General features: G+C 65.5%; 1 protein-coding gene across 1 annotated transcript; it reads right to left on the reverse strand.

Annotated features, from left to right (window-relative positions):
• Positions 1-112: 112 nt before the first annotated feature.
• On the reverse strand, positions 113-14407 carry RBBP8NL (RBBP8 N-terminal like). The gene is made up of 14 exons (XM_045529323.1): positions 14204-14407; positions 8741-8851; positions 7539-7581; positions 6843-6938; positions 6413-6525; positions 5800-5872; positions 5464-5606; positions 5247-5329; positions 4793-4974; positions 3438-4164; positions 3127-3226; positions 2563-2633; positions 2333-2462; positions 113-756 (listed from the first exon to the last, which is right to left on the reverse strand). The coding sequence occupies exons 1-14, from the start codon at positions 14403-14405 to the stop codon at positions 626-628; spliced, it is 2205 nt and encodes a 734-aa protein (XP_045385279.1). The 5' UTR covers positions 14406-14407; the 3' UTR covers positions 113-625.
• Positions 14408-21698: the final 7291 nt, after the last annotated feature.

Genomic DNA, 21698 nt, shown 5'->3' on the forward strand with positions numbered 1-21698 from the left:
GGGCAGAGGAGCTGGTTTTGTTCTGCCTTCCTGCAAGGTAGTAACTTGTGGGTCCCTGGTGTCATCAAGCAACTCTTGGGACCTCTGACCCCAGCCCTGCTAGATGCACTCGTCCTTCTTTACGTGTTTATTTTCCGGGTCCCTAGGGACCCTCTCTGCAAGGGTGCCACCACCCGCCATCTCCCTCTGTCCCCTTTGCCGGCCGCCTGTTTGCCGGGTGCCTGTTTGCTGGAGTCCACGAGGGGGCGCTCGAGACTGTGGCTTGGCACCTGGCGGGCAGAGTGGCCCCAGCTGCAGGGTGCAGGCCGGTGTGGTCCGCTGCCTTTTGGAGGGGGCTCCTGCCCACGCGCAGCAGGGCGGGGCTGGGCTGGAGCCTGAGCGATCCCTACCTCCCGTCCTCGCTGTCCCAAGGGAGCAGGTGCTGAGCTGAGGGTGCCGCAGGGCCAGTGGGGCATTTCCGAGACGGGTGGAGACAGAGGGGACGCAACACCAGCCCAAGGCCCCATCTCAGCCCTCCCAGCCCCTCTGGGTGAGGCCGGGACGCAGCCCCCACGGTGTGTGGCCTGTCCAGGCTGTGGTCAGTCAGGTGGAGAGCCACCTCTGGGCAAGGCCGGTGACCTGGTGACTAGGTCTCCTCCCAGCTGCTGCTGTGGGGGGAGGGGCTGCAGCCCTGGGCGTCCCTCAGGCTCCCGGGCCCCTCAGATGTGGTCAGGGGCTCCCTTGGTTTCCTTCTCCCTCGGGATGGCTTCTTGGAGGCTGTGGGATGGGGATTGCGGTCAGGCCGGAGGCATGGCAGTGGCCCTGGTGACCCTGCCTGTCCTCCAAGCGACTCGACTGTCACCCAGGGCCTCTTGGGCAGCGTCTAGAGCCCGCATTAGTGACATTCCTAACAGCAACAAATGCCCAGGGGTGGCCCCACTTGAGGGTGGAGATTTGGTGGTGGGGAAGACCCTCTCCCCAGGTGTGTAACCCTGCAGACGGGCCCTGGCCTGGCGCCTCCCTGGCTGCCGTGCAGAGCGCGGGATCTGCTGGGTAACTGAGCTTGTGGGACGTGGGCACAGAGCCTCAGCGGGCCTCTTCCAGGCGCTGGGGCTAGGGTGGGGCCGCAGGGGAGGGACGCCTGGTCCCTGATGGTCCTGGGTGGGACCTGCCACCATGCTGGGCCCAGGCCCACCTCTGGCGCAGAATGAGCTCAGGTTCCGGGTTGAACAGGTCAGGTCTGAATCCTGACTCCAGCTGCCAGCCCTGTGACCTTGTGCAAGTTTCTCCACCTCTCTGGTCCCCAACTTCCCCCGCAATGAAACAGTGACAGTCCTACCACTGGACAGGGCTGTGAGGCCCAAAGGCATGCCACTTCCCACTGTCTCTGGGCACAAGACCCTAGGGGGGCTGGCCCTGGTGCTGAGCTGAGTGGTGCCCTGCCTGGCAGGGGGGCCGGCACACACTGGGCTAAGGCCCTGTCCTCACCGACTGCCAGAGTGCAGTCTCAGGAACGGGAGCCCCTGCCAGCTGCCCCTTTCCCTGGCCCAGGTGGGAGGACGGGGGCCGGGGCTGGCTTGGCTTAGTTGGAGGGCAGGGGTGATGGCTAGAACCCCGGCGGGCTGCACCCCACCCAGGACCACGCCCACACGCCCACAGCAGGAGGTGCCTCAAAATGAGACCGGTGTGCTGGCCTCTGCACCGCTGCTTGGGGCAGACACAGGCCACGGTCACCTTCCTGGCAACAATGGCGCATTGTGGTGGCACAGCCCAGCCTGCGTGCTGCGGGCCCTGCTTAGATAAACAGAAAGCCTTGCGATTATTAGCTTAGCATTCAAAGGCTCTCGAGGGCTCCTGGAGGCCTGGCCGAGGCTCCTGCCGGCCTTATTGGAGGGTGCCGAGCCCAAGGGCACTGCCCCTGGCAGACGTTTGAGCAGCCCCCAGGTCCCCAGCGGGAGCAAACACACCCCACGCCTCTGCCGCCGCTCCTGTCTGAGGTGGACAGGAGGGTCCCGGGGACCCCATCCACTCTCGGTGGGGGCGGCTTGTGGGCCAGGAGGCCCCTCCCTCCCTGGATGGTGATGGTGACTGTCCCCAGCTCTCTGCTCGGACCTGCCATCCCTTGCCCCACTGGCATCTCTTGTGTGCCCTGGTACCAGCCCATCCTACAGGTGAGGACCTGGCCCAGGCTGCACTGGGAGGAGCTACACGGTCAGGACCCCCAGGCCCGCCCGTCTCTGGTCTGTTCTGGAGCCTCGCGAGGGCTTCGTGTCTTGCTTCCACTGTCCTGAGGAGGGGAGGTGGCGTGGGGGAGGCTGGTGCTGCGGCGCCCTCCTCGGCCCCTGCCGCATACCTTGGCCCCCCAGGTCTGAGTCCCGCTTCCTCTTCTGCGGCAGACCCTGCCCGTGCTCCTGGGCGCAGACGCACCTGGGCCCCTCCCCTGGCACGCTCGGATTGGCACTGGCCTCCGGGCTCGGGTACCCCTGGGTAGAAGGGGATGTGGTCACGGCAAGGAATGTGCCCATCCCCGCCGGGCAGTGCCACCCCAGGACCCCCACCCCCAGCGTGTGGCCAGGGACCCACCTCGCTGTCTGAGGGGTCTGACTCGTCCAGGGCGTCTGGCTCCGGCCCCTGCGCTGTGGCCTGGCTGGGCTCTGAAGGGTGCAGTGTGTGGGTCAGGCCAGGCGGGTAGCCCCCGGGGCTCCCGAGCCTGCCAGACGGGGACAGGTGGAGACAACTTTGCAGATGAGGAAACTGAGGCACGAGGGCCAAGCGACCTGCCCTGGGCCCTCTCTGGTGAGGGGCAGACTGGGCTTTGAGTCCCAGCCTGGTGTCTCCACAGCCCGTGTGTGGACCCCACCGGCTGGGACACCCTTCCCTGGCTGGGCCACTGGCGACGGGGAGCTCACCACCTGCCTGCCGGCCCCCACTGCTCAGCTGCTCTGCCGGTCGCTGAGTGTGGGGAGAGGCGCCTGCCTGGGGCCCCCACTTCCTTGGTGTCTACAGGTGGGAGGACCCTGGCCCGAGACCGGGGTCTGGCCAGTCAGGCCAAAGGGCAGAGTGGAGCCATGAGACGCCCTCCCTGCAGACACTGAGCCTCCCCTCCCCCCGCCCCCCGCCACAGCGCCACCTCCCGGCGGCTCCTACCTGGGCGGCTCTCAGGATCGAGCCTTCCTCTGGCCTCATCCTCCGTCCCGCCAGGACAGGGCAGGCTGGGCTGGGCCCCTGCGGGTGGGTGTGAGGGGTCCTGGGGGAGGCAAGTAAGTGGCTTGAGTTTATTGGGGGGACTTCCCACCCCCCAGCTCAGCACCAGCCACCGCCTGCGGGACCCCGTGTGGGCTGCAGCCGGGGGCAGCCTTTCCCTTTCTAGTGTGAACTAGGCAGTGCGCTTTCTCCTTGGGGAGATGAGGTGGGAGGGGGATGCAGAGGGGACGCGAGGACAGGACTGGGCTCCTTACTGTGAGAGCTGGGGGCTCGTCCAGCTCCGGTGCTCGGGTCCCTGTGGTGCCACTGCTGAGTGCCTGGGGGCTGTGAGTCAGGGCTTCGGACGGGGTGGCTGGCTGGGGGTTAGGAGTGTGAGCCATCGTGGGGCTGAGGGCCCCGGGCTGGCCAGCCGGCTTGGGGGCATCCCGGCCACGGCCCCGGTCTGAGAGGTCCAGAGGCTTGTCCGGGGCATAGTCCTGTGCCGCTGTGGCCTCCTTCCTGCTGGGGCAGCCTGGGCCTGGGGGCTGTGGGTGCCGCCCTCCAGGCAGGACTGCTGTGGCTGGAGCTGCCCCGGCCACCTCGCTCTCGGGGCCTTCGGAGTCTGAGCCGACTGGCGGGGAGGGCCGCCTCTCCCCAGGCGCGGCTGGGCCGCCCGGTCTGGCACCGCCCGCCCTCGCCCTCGCCCGCAGCTGCTGGGCCAGGAGCAGGTGCAGCGCCCCCTCCAGCCGCAGGTCCTGCGTGCCCACCAGGGTGCTGGGCAGACCCAGCAGGCCTGTGGGCTCCTCCCAGGGCTCTGCCCCTCTGGCCTTCAGGCCCTGGAGCCGGGGGCCGCCAGGGGCTGCAGCAGGGGCCACGGGGTGGCTGTGGGGGCTCCGAAGGTGCAGGGACAGGTGGTGGTTCAGGAGGCAGAGGTGCTCGGCCTGAGGGGAGCGCTTCAGGGACTCACGGGTCACGGCGGACGGCCGGGAGGCCCGCAGGAAGCTGTGAGGAGGAAAAGCCCGGTGACTGTGGCCCGCGGGTGACTGGCCGAGTGGCCCTGACAGGTGCCCCATTCCACAGAGAGAGGAAGCGAGCGCCAAGGTCGCAGGCAGGCAGTGAGGAGGGGTAGGCTCCTGGGCCGCCGCTTTGGAAGCCATGCTGTGTGGGCGCTTGTCACCCTGGCCAGAGGTGGGCTGGCGTCTGGGCTCCGAGGAAGGGCCTGGCCAAGCAGCCTCTGCCGCTTCCTGGCAGGATGCTCTACATCCTACTCCCAGGAGCATCCGTGGAATACCTGCTCCTGCCCTGGGGTGCCCAGTCCACGTCTGCCCACCGCGACGCCCGTGTTCCCAGACAGGAGACGGAAGGAGGCCCTGCAGGCCCCTCTGACGGCGCCTCCGAAGGCTGGAGCCTGCCTCCTGCCCTGCGCCCTGGCCTGGCCACCCAGGAAGCCTGCGCGTGGGAGTGCCAGCACAGGCAGGGCACCCAGACCGAGCCACGCCAGGACAAGCAGGGCTCCCAGAGGGGTGAGCAGCGGGATTTCGTGGGCTGCTGGCCCCTGGCCAGGACCGGGGTCTGGGACGGGAGCTCGGCTGAGGGTGCTCCTGGTGGCCGTGGTGGGCGGGGCCCGTACCTGTCCAGGGGGAGGCTGTGCTCGTATGTCGGGCTTGGCGGGCTGCTTCTGGCGGGCGGGGGCGGGGGCGGTGGGGGTGGGGGCGTCCCATTGGTGGAGCCACGCTCGGCCAGGCAGGCCCGGGACCCCGGCCGCAGCACCGCGATGGTCCCGTGCAGCTGGTTGGAGATGCGCTGGGGGCTCTGCACACGGGTGGGGGTCAGCCTGGGGGGCAGCCGCCGCCATCTGCCCCCGGCCCAGGGCTGCTCCTGCTCTGCCCCTGCTCTGCCCCTGCTCTCGGCATGAGCCTGGGCAGGTCACCCCCCGACCCCGCGCCCGGGCCTCGAGACCTCCACCCACGTCAAAGGGAGTGCAGTGGTCCCCGCCCAGCACAAAGGACAGGGACGCAGCTGCCAGCCTTCTGTGAGGGGCTGGCCCGGCTGAGTGTGGTGGGCTCTGGCTCCCTCGCCCTTACCAGGTCTGGGGCCCGAGGCTCAGGCAGGTTGGCACCCGGGGAGATTTTGGCCACTGGAGGTGTCCTGGGCCCCGCCGGCTTCTCTGTGGAAGGAGAAGCCGTGCTGAGAGCTGGGGAGGCCCTCAGGTGTGCTCAGCCCTGGCCAGAGGGCTCCACGCTCCCCGGGGGCCCAGCCTCCCGCCTCCCCGGGTCCCCACAGCACCTCCACCCCACGGACCTGCGCCCAGGTGGTCTTCCTCAGCCTCCTTGGGGCCTCCTGGTGGCTTCTCGGTGATGGCCTTCCAGGTGCCGGGGGAGGGGAGGCGCAAGGGTGGGGGGGGGTCCGAGGTGCGCTCCCTGGCCAGGGGCTTGGGCCTGTCTCTGGGGGGGAGGCAGAGGCAGGGGGTGAGGGCGGGCATGGCACCCGCCTGGGGCCCAGCTCCCTCCGCAGGGAGACCCGCTCTCCGACACTGCCCGCGGCGCCCCCGTTACCGGTTCCCGCAGACATGTGCCGAGTGCCTGTGCAGTGGGCACCGGGGGATCAGGGTGTCCGGGCCCGGCCCCTCCCACTTACTCCAGGCCCCGAAGCCGCTTCACCTCCTCCTTCAAGGCCTCGTTCTCCTCCTTCAGCCCATTCATCTCGCCGGCTGCAAGAGGCAGGGGTCAGGGGTCGTGGCGGCAGCCGGGGAGGGCAGCAGGGTGGGCCGGGGGGGTCCTCACAGCACCAGGGGGCCCCTCCTGCTCTTGTTCCTAGTGGTGTCCCCAGCACTCTGCCCGGGGCCTGGCGTACAGCAGGTGCCCCATGAATGCTTGCCGTGTGAGTGGAGGGCTGGCTGTTACTGAGTAAGCAGCACCAGCCTCGAGGTTGTGGAAAGTGCTGGGAGACCCCCTGCGTGTCCCTGGGGCTTCCCCCAAGGGACAGGGAGCTGGTCGTCCATCACCGGTAGGACTAGTGGGACCCCGGGCCTCTGCGGGACCCTTCCTCATCACAGCGGGGACACCTGCCAGATGAGAGACGGTGGGGACACGTGGGGCCGGCAGTGGCTTTGTTCCCTTTGTCTGCAAATTGGGGTCTGGGGTGTCCCCCAGTGTCACGGGCCTGGATTGCCTGCCCTCCTTCCCTGTGACCCCGCGTGGGGCTGAACCCGGCCCCCCTGGAGGGACCCCGAGGGTCTGCGGCAGCTCACTGAGGATGAAGATGTGCTGCAGGCTCTGCAGGTGGGAACTTTCGAACTCGTGCTGCTTCCTCCTGGCCAGCTCCTGGGTGACCATGCACCGGTCGCACAGGCCAGCCCGCAGCCTGTGGGGATGGGGAGGTGAGGTTGCTCTGAGGGGGAAACTGAGGCCAGTGCCAGAGCGTGCCCCTGCCTTTCCCAAACAGTGTTCTGTGGCACCCCAGGCCTGTTCCCCACCCTGTGGACTAAGTGTCCCACGTTCAACTGAGTTTGGGAGAAATCTTGAAAATGCAATTTACTTAAGGCTCTGAAAAGTCCTGCAGTGGAGAAACCTGCTTGGTTTAGTTTTCCCTGGAGTTTCCCAAACTCATTCCAAGGGACCCCGCCGTCTCCCCTCCCCAAGCCCACCGGCCTGAGTGGGCTGCCAGGCGGCCCCGCCCACCTGTTCTCCAGCACCCGCAGGTTTTCCTTCAGCGCCTTCTGCTGCTCCCGGAGCTGGTGGTTCTTGGCGAAGAGCTCCTCCAGCCTCTGCGCGTCCCTGCGGCGGCACATGCGAGGCGGGGCCCAGTCTGGCTGGGAAGCCACACGCTGTCCCCACTGTGCAGCCTGAGGCCCAGCTCTGCCCGGCACCCCACAGGCTTGGTTTGGGGCCGGGTCCTGCTCTGTGCGCCTCACTGTGGGGCCTTGCCCTGGAAGCAGGTGCCCCCTAACTTGAGTCATTTGTGTGCCACTGTGTGACTTGTCTTGTCCCTGTGCCACTTTAGCCACAGCCCGGTCTGTGACACGGGAACTCAGGCCGCCGTGTGATCGGGTGTGACCACGTCTGAAAGCCTCATGGCGAGTGTTATTGCGGATCCTCCGACTGTGACCCTGGGGCGGGAGCCCGAGTGCAGGGCTGGGCACCCCGCGAGGCCAGCGCACCCGGGTCCCAGTCCCGGCTCCACTCCTGCTCGCTGTGGCCTCGCACAAGTGACTCACCCCCGGCCCTGCGCCAAGGCCCAATCTCCCCTCCCGCATCAGGGGACGGTGGCAGTGCTGGCGCCCTGAGGCTTGGGGGGATGGCCTGAGTGGTCATGGCCCCTGGGGAGGGGCTCTCCTTGCCTCTGTTTCTCACTGGGCCCGGCCTGGCCCGACTCACCGGCACCTCTCTGAGTTCAGTTCCAGAAGCTTGTTCTGCAGGCCTGGCGGAGCGAGCAGAAGGGAGGGAGGTCAGGCCCTGCGGCCACCTCTGCCTGCAGCATCCTCTGCCCTGGCTGCCACGAGGGGGCTCTCCAGACCCCACCCACCTGCCCGGGTGACGCACTGCCTGACACCCTGCTGGGGGCCCCCCCTGTGCCCCTCCTGCTGCTGCACGCTCCGGCCTCGGCTTCTGCCCAGGCTCTGGGGCTGCCTGAGACCCTCTGCCCAGCGTCTCTCCCTCCCCCTGGGGTCTCTGGCTCTGGAATCTGCCGGGAGGTTGGTGGGGACCCCAGTACAGGAAGCCACCAGCCACCCGGGAAGGGCAGAGAGGCCGCGAGGGGCCTTGGGGTGCAGCTGGTGTGGAAATGAAGGGCTGCGGGGCAGACTCCTCACACCTCCTTGCTACACCTCTGGGGTGCGGCTCGGCCGCGCTAGCCCGGGGCTGGGGAGGCGTGGGGGTCTTGCCCACGCAGCCCCACCTCCCGGTTGCTCAGGAAGCAGCCACAGGACCTTTGGGCTGTGGGTGGGCGTGGGTGCTCTTCCAAAAGGGCCGAGGGAGGGGCTGGCCCTGGCCCTGGAGTGGGCGGTTGGAGGGGCTGCAGCCCTGTCCCTGCGGGGAATTGGGCAGGAGTGTGAGGCCTGGGGCGGGTCCTGGGGAAGGGAACTTCAGCCCTGTGCCTTGAACTACTCTGGACGGGTCCCAGGAGCCACGCGCTCCTGTTCCTGAGAGTTGCCGCCTCTGCTGGGGTGTGCCGAGCCCCTGCCCTGGGCAAGGGGTCCCCGGGCCGGGGCTGCCAGCTCTCTTTTCTGCCTGTCTGCAGGCCAGCCCTCTGGGAGGACACGGCAGGGACTGGATGGGCATGGCAGGCGCCATGCGGTGTGCGTGGCAACCTTGGAGTGTGCCGCCCCTTGGGGCCACACCCTGGAGCCGTGGTCTGCGGACCCTCCAGCAGGGCGCAGTGGGCCGCAGGTGCCACTGTGCAGCTCTGGGCCTGGGCTCAGGCCGCCCCTTCCTGGGCCAGAAAGATGGGGGCCCCAGACTTGGGGAAAGTTGGACGTGCTGCGCGGGAGGGCCCTGGCCTGCCCAGGCCCTCAGGGCCACCGTGGAGGTGGGGGCTGTGGACTCCCCATGCCCCAGCCCAGCGCGGCCCGGCCACTCACCCAGGACCTCCTTCTCGTGGGTCTCCTTCAGCCTGTGCAGCGACTCCGCGAAGCTCTCCATGGCCCCGGCCCGCGCTGGGCTGCGGGGACCCCTCCTGTCCTGTTTCCAGCCTGAGGGGAGGACGTGGGGGGAGGCTGGCTTAGGAGGGGACCGTGGGCTGCAGAGCCCGGCACAGGAGGCACGTGGCCTGTGTGACGGAACCCACGCCGTGCGGGGGCTGCCCCGCCGCGGTTGGGCCACGGGACCCGGAACCCCGCAGGCGGGTGCAGACAGTGTGGTGCGAGGCCTCAGGAGTCCGCTCCCCAAGGTCACGCACATACACATGCACAGCGACAGCGGGTCCACACATAGCACACATGCACACACGTGCACACATCACACGCACCACACACCACCACACATGGATATATACAACACACGTGCACATGCATAGACATGTGTGCACATATACAGCACACATGCACACAGACAACACAGACACATAGACACACGTGCAGACAGACGTGCACATACACATACACGCAGATACACAGACACAGGTATGCAGACAGGGATGCTCAGACACGTGGACACACAAATTCACATGGACATGCACAGTCATAGACATGCACAGATACACGCTGGCACAGACACATGGACACATGGACTTACACACACCGACACACGCACAAACACACTAGCTCTTGTCTGCCCAAGGAAGTCGGCCCCTACTGAGAGTCTGGAGGGTCCCAGGAAGGGCAGGACCCAGTCCACAGAGGGGCGGCTGGCCACGGCCCCCTGCCCACTCGCCTTCCCTGTGCACAGGGCCCGGGAGAGGCTTGGCCAGCCGGGGACACCTGGGCCCCACAGCCTGAGGCCAGAATCAAGGGGATGCAGGGTCCTTGGAGGCTGGGCCTGGGGACGCTGGGGCCTGTCCCAGTTCCCCATGAGCTGGGGAGAGCCTGTGCAGGAGGCCGGGAGGACTGAGCTTGTGGGGCCGTGGGGGACCCCCTTCCCCTCCCGCTAAGATTGGCCCCGGCTGGGCCGCTGTGAGGCCGTTAGCCTCCCTGCTGACCTCTGCACGGGAGCGGGTTCCCACGCGGTCAGGCTGCCTTCCCTCCTGCCCGGGGCAGTGTGCGTGTGCGTGTGCGTGACCGCTGCACCCCTGGTGCCACACGCACCACTGTGCCGCCCCTCCCTGGCCTCCCCGGCCCCCCGGGTGCGCTCTCACAGCTGCTGGCCATCCCTGCATTCAGACACATGGGTTCGCTCAAGCCATGCCCAAGGCCTCACTGCGGCCAGGCCCCAGCAGGTCACCCAGGGATGAGGACACAATCCCATTTGCATTTTTTCTTTCTTTTTTGAGACAAGTTCTTGCTCTGTCACCCAGGCTGGAGTGCAGTGGTGCGATCACAGCTCACTGCAACCTTGAGCTCCTGGGCTCAAGCGGTGCTGCCTCAGCCTCCTGAGTAGCTGGGACCGCAGGCGCCTCATCACCATGCTCGGCTAATTCTTAAAAAATTTTTTGCAGTGCTGGGATCTTGTTATTTTGCCCAGGCTGTTCTCAAACTCCTGGCTTCAAGCAATCCTCCTGTCTCAGCCTCCCACAGTCTGGGACCACTGGTGTGAGCCACCTGCCCACCTCCTTTGCATTTTCAAAGGCCGTTCAGTAGCAGGACTGTGCAGGACAGTCCCAGACTGGAAGCCCCAGACCCCATGGCAGCAGGTACATCCCCGGCAGGAGGACAGGCTGGCGTGTAGCCCAGAGCCTAGCACGCACCGCAGTGTAATGCCAAGTGACACGAGCCAGACGCAAGGGGACACAGGTGCAGAAGGAGCCACCACCACTCTGGGCTGCTGGAACTCGGGGTGCCTTTGGGGTGGGGCTGGGAGGGGTGCCCCTGCCAGGAGAAGCCACGGGGCCTGGGGTGAGGATGGTGGCTGGGGGGCCCTCACACCCGTGGCCAAGTGTCCAGCACAGGGCAAACCCGTGACTTCTGGAGGCTGTGCCTGGCTGGGGCAGTGGGGCTGTGGAGCAGGGACAGAGGGAGGGCCTGTGTCCTGGGGTGACTGCAGTGTCCACGGGGGCCGGCTGGGCAGTGCTGGCTGGGCCGTGGTAGAGGGTGGGGCTCCCCAGACTTGCATCTTAGACCCACCTGGGCTCCCAGATGCCCCCAGAGCCTGCCGAGGGAGTGGGGGTGACAGCAGGTGGCTGTGTCTGGTGGGTGAGGGCTCTTGGTGAGCGTGCCCTCGCTGGGTTCTAGAGGCCGAGGGGAGCAGGGCTGGAGCGGGGCACAGGGCGCTCGGCCAGGATCAGTGATGACTGCGGCCCCACTTCCCAAGCTCGCATACATGGTTAGTTTCAGGATCGTGCATCTAATCTTGTCGAAACCCGAGGAGCCCACTCTCCAGATGGGGAAACTGAGGCTCAAAGAGATCCCGCCACCTGCCCGGGTAAGTGGGGGCTGGGGCGTGTTCTCCCTGTGAGGACCAGGGACGGTTCCCCCCGTGGCCCCGGTGTGCCCAGCTGTGCTGGCCTCACCCTGCTGAGGGGCCCCGGGAGGCGGGACTCTGAGCGGGGTCCTCCGGGAGCCCAGGCTGCGGCTGGTCGGGCCAAGGAGGGCTGAGAAGGGGCTGAGCTGCAGCTCCTGAAATTCCACCCAGACCTGCCCGACGGGCAGCTCTTCCCCAGCCCCGGTGCCCGCTGCGTGGGCTGGGCCGACGCCCGTAAAGGAGCCGCCCAAGGGAGCCCACGGTGCCTGTGGGCCCAGAGAGGCCTGTGCAGGCTCCGTGTTTGCACGGGAGGTGGGCCTTGTGCCCAGCAAAGCCGTCATGGTGTGGAGGCCAGGGTGGCGGGTGCCAGGGCTCCCTCTGCCCCAGACCACCCTGCAGGCCCTGCCTGGCTGCTCCTCGCAAGGCCCCCCAGGACCTGCTCTCTGGGCAGGGGCGGCAGGCGCAGGGCCCTGAGGCAGGGCGTGTGGCTGTCTGCACCTGAGAGGGAAGGGGTGTGTCCTGCTGGGAGCCCCTCCTTTCCTGGGGGACCCAGGGCTGGGATGGGACATGGCAAGGCCACTTGGACCACGGGTGACAAGTCCATGTCCCATTGCCACAAAGACTTCTTGCAGGAGGATGCAAGCCCTTCCCAAGTCAGGGCAGGGGTCTGGGGTTCCAGCAGTGACGATGCTCACATCTTGGGGTAGTCGCTCCCTGTGGACTCACTTCAGGCCCACGGGGTCCTGGTGGCTGTGCCCAGGGGAGGCACCATCTGGCCCCACACGCAGGCGAGGGGACCACAGCACCAGCTCTCTGCCCCTCCCAGGGTGCTGGCCCCGAGGAGCCTGCCTGGGCACCAGGGCTCCCGGGACGTCTGCTCGGGCTGGCTGCCCCACCCCTGGCCACCTGCCCTCCGCAGGACCTCGGGAGGCATGCTGGGCTGGACCCCGATTCTGTCCATCTGTCTGACTGTCCACCCGTCCATAAAAGTGACGATGACCACAGCAGTGGCCGTGGCAGTGGCTGCTGTCGCCCTGGTGCCCACGGTGTGCTGAGCACCATGCAGGGGCTTTTCCTGCTTGCAGGGGCACTGAAACCCTCCTGGTGTTGCCACGGAAGCCAGGCTCAGAGTGGCTGCATGACCTGCCGTCTTCACCGTGACACTCAGTCCTCAAGGGGCCCCTCCTCCTGCAGCCCACGAGGGGCCAGGTGCCACCGTCAGAGCCCCTGAGCTGCCTGTGGCCTGAGTGTCTGTGCAGCCCCTCCCGCCTGCCCGGCTCTGCAGACGCCTGCGGTCGGAGCCCGCCTGGCCTGAGGAGGGGCTGGTCCTCCCGTGCTACAGGTCTGGGCACCCAGTCAGGCCCCAGGCGGGCAGGTGGACGCAGGGTTTCACCCAGGGTCTGGTGGCCGCTGATTCTACTCCCACCCTATGCAGTGATGCCCAAAGCCTCTCCCCTGGAGACTTTGGTCAGGTTACTTGTTGGGCCATGCCTCAGTTTCCCTAACTGTATAACAGATGGGTGGTGAGCACTGACCCAGGCTCCCAGAGGCGGGAAGGAGGCTGTGCCACCTTGGGTGTCAGGGCTCTTGGCACCTGGTGGGTGCTCCAATGTCAGACAGACCCTGTGACAGGTGGCTAGGGCCAGCCTGGGGGTGCAGCTGCCCCCAGCTCCCCGTGCTGGGCACCTGAGAGGAGCTCGTGTGCACTGGCGCGGCCCACACTCTGCCCTGGCGTGGCCTTGGCAACCCCGGTTTTGTAGCTGAAGAAGCCGAGGCTCAGAGATGTCACCTGTCCACAATCACCATCTTGCAAGGGACATAGCCAGGCACAAACAGGCCTCCTGGAGACCCCGTGGGCCAGCTCAGGGTGGTGAGCCACGTCTAGAGAGGTGTCTGCCAGGGCCGTTTCTGACACCGGCCAGACACACAGACCCACAACAGACATGTGCACGCATGTGACACCCACACCCACACACACAGACCCACAACAGACGTGCACGTGTGACACCCACACCCACACACAGACCCACAACAGACATGTGCACGCGTGTGACACCCACACCCACACAGACCCACAACAGACATGTGCACACGTGTGACACCCACACCCACACACAGACCCACAACAGATGTGCACATGTGTGACACCCACACATACACAGACCCACAACAGACATGTGCACGCGTGTGACACCCACACCCACACACAGACCCACAAGAGACATGTGCATGCATGTGACACCCCCCCCACACACACACACACAACGACAATATCCCAACTCAGAGAAACACACATTTGTGCACATTCTGGCAAACAAGCGCCCAGTGTCAGCCGTCCCTCATTGGCTGTGCATGCAGCTTCGGCACGGGCCCAGGGACAGCTGCACATGCATGTGCCTCTGCACACACACACTTGTGTATGCCATGCACATGTGCCCCCCCGCGTGTTTGTGCACACAAGCATGGAGGAACGAGGCAGGTGTCACTTTGCAGCTCAGGTAACCGGGAGCTCTGCAACCTGACTCCTCAAGGATGGGCCGCTCCCGCCCTCCCGCTCCCGCCCTCCCGCCGCTGCCACCCTGGGGCTGCCTCCCTGAGCCTGGCTGAGGGGGGCGGTGAGCAGGGCCCTCATTTGTCATTGCCTCCCGCGGGCACCAAGTTGAGGGGAGTGTGTGCCCACCCATGTGCCACCCCTCACCCCCTGGCTGCACCTGCTGCCACCTCTCAGGGGCCTGGGCCAGGGCAGGTCCAGGCCGAGTGTGTGGCCACCGGCCCATTCCCGGTGCCCCTGGGTCCCTGAGCCAACCACACCTCTCTTCGCGGAGCCCTCCTACACCCGCATGCCGCCCCACGGGGGAGGGTGTGCAGTCCCACCTGCCCCGCCTCCCCGCACAGGGGGCCTCGCCCGGCCTCAGCCTCCACGGTGAGCACCCCCGGCACCCCCGGCACCCGCCGCTCCAGCTGCCCGGCCCTGCGATCCCGGTACTCACGCGGCCCCTCTCCCGCCTGGCCCCGGCCGACCTCTGCGCGGAGCCCCCAGCGCTCTCCCCAGGCAGAAGTGAGCAGTGTGTGAACTTGCACAGGCAACAAGACATAATTTTGGCCAAACCCGCCGGACAGGTTTTCGATTCTCCCAGCCAGGAGCAGAAAGGAGGCAGAGACTGCCCGGAGCGGCCCAGCAGGTTCTGCCATCTCACAGAGTGGCCCGACAGGTCCGTCTGCAGCCGCATAGAGATGGGATTGTTTCCCGCGATTACCTCGTGGCCTGCGCTGCGGGCTGGAGCCAAGCGCCAAACAAGGACAAGCTGCTCTGGGGCCCTGGACACGGGGCCTGGGCTGGGGAGGGCAGGGGGGCAGTCAGGGGCGCTGGGGTGGGCCGGAGGGCGCACACTGCCGGTCTTGCCACCGAGGCAGGGAGGAGGGAGCTCTCTGCCCAGAGAGGCCCGTTCCTGCTCACACCCCGCTCGCGGGTGACCTTGGGCAGGGCCGGTTCCCCTTTCCGGCCTCGGTCTCCTTGCCTGTCTGCAGGGGGTGATGAGCTCAGGCCTGTCCCGGCCAGAGCTCAGGGGACTTCTGGGAACTGCTGCGGGAAGGGGCCCCGCCTAGCACGCCCCGCCGGGGGGAGCGGCCTTCTGCTTGCTGGGGCGGGCAGGGGCTGGGCCCGGGTCTGCCCTGTCTGCCAGGTCTGCGGGGTCCAGGTGAGTGGGCACCTCTGGGGCTCAGGGCAGGATGGGTGGCCCCAGCCAGGCAGAGTCCCGGTGACAGTGAGCTGGGGCTGGCCCAGCCTGGGGTAGCTGGAGCAGCTGGGCACTGAGGCTTGACGCGTTTGTTATCTGGACAGCAACACTGTGGCCACACGCATGCGTGGCCACCCCACGCTCCCACATCCTGCCCCCCAACCACAGTCCCTGCCCCAGGACCCCTCTCCCCTCCCTGCCTCACTGCCGCGTCCTCGCCTCAGCCTGACTCGTCTCTGCACAGAAGCAGGGGCCCCTGGGTCCACGGGGCCACTGTCCTGCCGTGGGCACCCGAGTGGACCCGGGCAGTCCAGAGCCCAGGGGACGAGGACCCAGGATCCTGGCCAGCAGCCTTGGGTGACGTCAGAGGACGGACTTCCTGCTCCCTGCTGGTGGCCTGCCGTGGGCTCAGGGGAGGGCTGGTTCATCTCTGGCCCCACCATGACCCCCCCAGGGCTCGGCTCCTAGGAGGGGCCTCGGCCAGCATGGCCACCCCAGGCTCCGGCCGGGCTTCGGGGCTTGGTGGAGGCCTATGCACGGCCTGCCTGCCCCTCCTGGCTGGGCCCTTGGTGAGAGGTGTGTGTGCACTGCCGTGCGTGTGCGTGCGTGTGCGTGTGTGTGCACACGTGAGCTTGTTTTTTACTGTGGACTGAATGTTTTACTGTGTCCCCCCGGGTTCCCATGTTGAAACCTCCCCCCGAGGGGGTGGCGTTAGGAGGTGATGAGGTCATGAGGGCTGCGCCTCAGGGATGGGGTCAGGGCCCTCGTGAGAGAGGCCCCGGGGAGACTCACCCTGTCCGCCAGGGGTCACAGGGAGAAGGTGCCGCCCATGAACCATCGGGGGGCCCGCGGCAGCCGCGGAGCTGCTGCACCTCGACCTTGGACTCCAGCCGCGGCGCCGTGAGAAACACGTTTTGCTGTTCATGAGCCGCCGGCCTCGGGTGTTTTGCTGTGGGCTCAGACACCCTGCGTGTGCATTTGCACGTGGCCAGCCTGCTGCCCCGCAGCTCGTGGGTGTTCTCCTGCGTGTCTTTACGTGTGTGATGTGTTTGGCTGTGTTCTCATCTGTGTGTGGCTGGGCGTGCTGTGTGCGTGGTGGGGGAGCGGGGCCGCGTGGTGTGCTGTCGTGGCTTCGCGTGCACACGTCAGGGGCCCCCACCAGCAGCGCTGACCCTCAGACCAGCCTGGAGCAGCTTCCAGAGTCCTGTAGCTCGGAGCCTCCTGCCCCACCCCGCCCCAGCCAGGTCTGGATCTTTACTCTGTGCCTTGAGAGCTGAGCCACCTTGGGCCAGTTACCCAGCCTCTCTGATCCCAGGGCCTCATCTGCAGTTTGGGCTTTGTAAGGGTGGCCCAGCAGGAGCTGTGAGGCTGCAGGACAGGCAAAGCCCCTGCCAGCATCTGCCCCACGAGGTGCTCAGGTGCGGGCTTCCTGCTCCAGGCTGGTCACCAGAGGTCAGCCGTGCTGAGGGGCAGTGCCAGGGACGGAGCAAAAGCGGTGAGTCTCGGGGGGCAGCTGCTCAGCTGCCGCACAGCCCAACAACGCCGTGCATGGGCCCAGCAGCTGTGTTCATCGTCTCCCCGCCTGCACGGGGGGTGGGAACAAACGGTGGCCCAGCCACGTGCTGGAAACCTGCCCAGGACCAGCAGGTGCACCCCCCTCGAAAGCATCCTGCTGGCCGGAAGCAGCCGGACTCCACGGACCAGAAGCCCCGGAGAGAAGCGCCCAGCCGTGATGGCCGGCGCGGGTTAGAGGGGGCTTGGGGTCCGGGTGGGGGTGACAAAAGGGCAGGAAAACACTATGGGGACGGGAACGCTCTGTAACTCGGTTGTGGTGGTCATTACCTGAGAGTGCTCATTCGATGGCACTCGTGACATGTATGTTAAAAACACAGACTGTGTTTTATGCAAATTATACCTAGTAAGGTAGGTTTTTAAAAACATTAATGGAACTGACTTTCAGAGCAGTTTTAGGCTCACAGCAAAGTTGAGAGGAAAGTACAGGCCTGTCTCCAACACCCCCGCCCCACGCACAGCCTCCCCCACTCTGCCGACTGGCCTCCTCCATGCGGTTTGTGCACCGGAGGCTCTGCCGCGTCCGTGTGGCTTGACGTTGGCTCAGTCCCCCTCATCGCGGTTAGGGTTCCGTTCCAGATGAACCGCTGCGACGGGAGGGCATCTCAGATGCTTCCAGGCTTTGGCCACTGTGAGTAAAACCGGGATAAACACCCGCGGGCGTGTCTTTGTGTGGATGTAAGTTTCCAACTCTTTTGGGTAAACACCAAAGTGCACGATCGCTGGGCTGTGTGGTGAGTGTGTTCAGTTGCATAAGAATAAAGCTGATGTTTAAGAAGCGGGAGGCTCCGTAGGGTCCCCAGATGGGTGTGGCCGTCCACTGCCACACCATGGTCCCCATCTGGCCTTGGGGCAGGACATGCTGGGCACTGGCCTCACTTTCCCTGTTTGCCCTGTGTGGCTGGGCCTCAGGGTCTGGGGGCTGTTCTCACCGGCCCCACAGCTGGAGGAAGAGTGGGCCTCAGTTTCCCCAGTGGCCCTCACCGGCATTGCTGAGCCTCAGGGCAGCACCCAGCACAAAGCCCAGGCAGCTGCTCCCCCTCCGAGGGGCTGAAGCTGCAGAGCCTGGGGAGGGGACCGAGGGGGCTCCCGTGGCCCCCAGCGTCTGCTTCCTGGGCCAGCTGGGGGCAAACTGCCCGCAGTGTGAGGCGGCTCCTGGGCTTTCATCGAGCTGGAGGGAGATAAGGTTCAAAGGCGTCTGGCTGTAAACGCACCTTTAAAAGCCAGGCCTTCTGCTGGTGTTTGTGCCGCTGGTGACAGATAAGGGGCCGGGTCGGGGCACAGCTCCAGGCCAGGCCGCAGGGCCCTGGCCCCAGATAAATGGGTCACCTATTAATATGGCCCTGCAGAAGGGGCTGCAGGGAGAGGGCTGCCTTCTGGGACCCCCTCCGTGCCGTCCCTGCAGACAGGCTCCTGGTGGCCTGGCTGGGGGCCTCCCGGAGGCAGATGCTGTTGCCCTGGGCCAGGCTTCGGGGCCAGGCTTCGGGGCTGGCAGCTGGGGTGGGCGGAGGGGCCTAGGGCCCTCCTGGCGGGGGGAAGGGTGAGGTATGCCCCATGGTCCCTGCATGTGGCCTCCACACTTGGCACTCTGTTTTAAAAATTGCTTTTTGATAGAACAAGAACTATAAGGATAACCCCCCTTGCAAAGCTGTAAACATTACAGATAAGACCAAAGTCTCCTTTTATTGTCATCTCTCAACCCTCCCCAGGGTGACCTGTATTTCTGGGGAGGCTGCTTCCTGCCGGATCTTTCTCTGAGTATCCGCCTCCCTCTGTGTGCTCCGCGTGTGCAGCACTCAGTGGCACCGGGCACATTCACAGGTCTGTGCAGCCGTCCCTGTGGTTGGATTCCAGAATGTTTTCGTCGCCCTGGAGAAGACCCTGCACTGTTATTGGCAGCAGCCACTGCCCTCCGCCCGGCCGCCACTGAGCCACCTTCTGTCTCTTCACGTCCGCCTATTCCTGGCTCTCCAGAAAAACAGAATTGGCCGTGAGGCCGTTGGTGTCTGGCCGCTTTCTCTGAGCGCAATGTCCCCCGGCTCAACTGTGACGTCAGCGCCTCACGCCTGAACAGACCACGTTACTTTCTACCCACGCGTCGGCGACGGGCACTTGGTTGTTCCCACCCGCTGGCTGCTGTGCACAGCGAGGCTGCGGAGGCGCATGTGTGGGGGGTCCTGTGCCCGGCAGGCGGTGGGTGCGCCATGAACATTCCCTAAATGAAGGGAGAGATGGGAGGCCCGAGGGATTCCAATTCCAGTGGGTTTTGTCTCCTGTTGAAAAATAGCACGAGAAAATCTCCCCAGGCCGGGCATGGTGACGCACACCCGTAATCCCAGTGCTTCGGGAGGTCGAGGTAGGAGGATCACAGGAGTCCAGGAGTTCGAGGCTGCAGGGAGCTGTGATTGTACCACTGAGCTCCAGCCTGGGTGACAGAGCTAGGAGGACTCCATCTCTAAAGAAAAAAAAAGAAAGAAAGAAAGAAAGAAAGAAATAAGAAAAGTTCCCCAAACTGAAGGGCACATGAGGGCCCAGAGTGGTGACATGAGCAAAGCCCCAGGTCTGAGCATCTCGGGACACAGCTGGAGTCAGGAGGTGGTCCAGGAATCTTCCAGAAAGAAAAGAAATGACCCCAGGCAGGAGGCTCAGCCTGCCCCAGAGTGCTCAGCAGCCGTGGCGCACAGTCTTCGAGTTCTGAAGACCAACGACCTCGGCCTCGAGGAAGCCACCAGCAGGGCTCCGTCGGGTGTCGGCACGGAGTCCGGGCGTTGGGTGCGCAGCCTGTGCAGGTGGGCGGCGGAGCCCGAGCTCCAGCAGGGGATGCACCGGCCCAGAGCCAGGGCCGCGCTCCGGCAGGGTCCCACCAGGATGCAGGAGATGGCGCCACACTCCCACCTTGGGGCCGCCAGGTGGCCCAGGGAGGTCGCCAAGAAGGAGTCGAATGAATTGAGAAGAGATGCGGACAACTGCAGGCAATTTTGGGAATTATTTACCAATGAGAAGATAGAATAATAATACAAAGACGACCATTAACTCGAGGGTGTTCAAAAAGTTGTGCGAAAAGGGAAAAGATCTGGGCACATTGCATAGCCCCAGATAACGTTTACAGTCACAGCAACATAAACACCGCATGTTGTTCCGGAACATTTGGGAGGAAGGGCTGGCGGGGTGGAGCAGGACCTGTGGGGGTGGGGTGTGAGGAAGGCCAATCCTCATCTCTGGCTGCGCTGGGCAAGAGGCTGTGTCTCAGCCAGAAAACTCGAGGAGCCTGGAGCTTCGAAGGCCAAGCCCAAAGGGCCCCTGAGCCGAAAGAGCCTCTGGTTGGTGGGAGCTGCGGGGAGGTGTGGGGTGGGCAGCGGAGGGCACTTTCCCCACAAGCCCCCAGAGCTGCTTCTCTGTTGAACTGTGCGCCCACACCGTTGCTAAAAATAACTAAAATCAGGGGCCGTGTGGAGGGGCTAGCCTTGTGCACAGCATGAGGGACTGACTGGGCGGCCTGGCTCCCACCCTGGCACCTGTGGGGTGGGGACCCCGAGGGCGGGGCAGAGAGAAGGGACTGGGGCACGTCATGGGGTGCCCTGGGCCATAGGCTGCCCTGAGCTTCCTTCCTGGGACGCTGTCGACTCCTGGCATCTGCTCCTGCAGGGAGGGGGACTGAATGTGACAGCCATGCAACTCTCCCCTGGCGCGTGGATCCCTTGCCCTTTCGGGTTCAGTGTCGGCGCACGGTGGGGCAGAGGGGGGAGGGGGCCGAGTGGCGCAGGGTGGCAGAGGCTGCGTCACCCCTGGACATACAACACCTAGGTCATCGGGCAGTGACCGTCGCCTCGAGCCCGCCAGCAGTTCTGGGGCTCCCCGCCTGGCTCTGGGAAACAGAAGATTTGTTTTTCTGCTTACTTGTCCCCTGGCTGGAGCCGCGGTGGCGGCAGAGCTCCCAGCCCCGCGTGCCGGCACAGCTCGGCCTCGGCTGCCCTGAGCGGCGGGTTTAACGGGCGGGTAATGGGGGCTGTGAATCCCTGCGGTCAGGACAACTCCACCCCGACGTCGTGGGGGCAGTGGGGGCGGGGTGAGGAGGTGTCAGTGACGGGAGTGATCCCAGGACTAAGCCGGGCTGTCTGCCGGCACGTCACAGATAATAAAACCGCATCTGCCCGCAGCACACGGCAGAGCACGTCAAACCAAGATGTCGTAACCGAGGCCTGGTGGCCGCGAGCCTGGCTTTGGGGCGTCACAGTCCATACACCGCGGATCCCACACACATCGTAAAGATACATTAATGGTCTATGTGTCTTTAAAGAAATACTAATATTGTTGTTTTATGAGAAACAAGAGTTGAAAATATTAAAAGTCAGAATTTTATGGCCTGAAAAAAGTTAAATAATGAGGACGTGGGAAGGGAGACCACAGTGTCTGTCTCTGCCTGGTCTCACACCCGCCGGGGACTCGCAGGGGAGGGGCTGCGTTGCGGATGCGCTTGGCGGCTGCAGCCTCTCGCTGTGAACCTTGGGCTCAGCGAGAAGCTTCCTCCTCGGGAGGGTTTGCAAAGCAGAGACACAGGATGGGTGTTGGGGTTGTGCAAACAGCCGCAGGCTCGGAGGGAGGGCTGTGTGGGGTGTCCGGGGCGGGGGCTGCACAGCGGGAACGGACCCACTGGGCACCCGGGCCCCCCTGGTCCAGGACGCGACAGAGAGTGTGGACAGGACCACTGAGAGGACACAGTTTCCCCCGCGGTCTCTGCAGGAGGAAACCTGGCTTCCACACGCTCATTGTCGGATGGTGATTTACTTTAATGCAGGTTTAAATTTTATCTTTGATCAGCTTGAACCACCTGCGGAGAAGCAACACACGGAAGCACAGTGGGAGGCACCGCGGGCGCCCAGGGGTGTCCGGTGTGACTGAGGCCGCGTGGCCGTCCGCGGTGCTGAGTCTCCCAGCCCAGGGACACACGGGTCTCCCCCCCGCAGCTGCCAGAGGCAGGGGCTGACGGCTCTCCTGGACGGGGAAGGGATTTTCTGGGAGAATTGCTTTTCTCCTCTGGCTGGGACGTCGCCCGGGCTTTGCCCCACACAGGGTCTGCGTGGGATGCAGGGAGTGCAGCCCCCCGGCCCGGGCGGGAGCCGCCCTGTGTGTAGCCCGGGGACACGGGCACACCTGGGGACACGGGCACACTCGGGGC

Source organism: Lemur catta, chromosome 17, assembly GCF_020740605.2.
Source record: "Lemur catta isolate mLemCat1 chromosome 17, mLemCat1.pri, whole genome shotgun sequence".
In the NCBI taxonomy this organism is placed as follows: Eukaryota; Metazoa; Chordata; class Mammalia; order Primates; family Lemuridae; genus Lemur; species Lemur catta.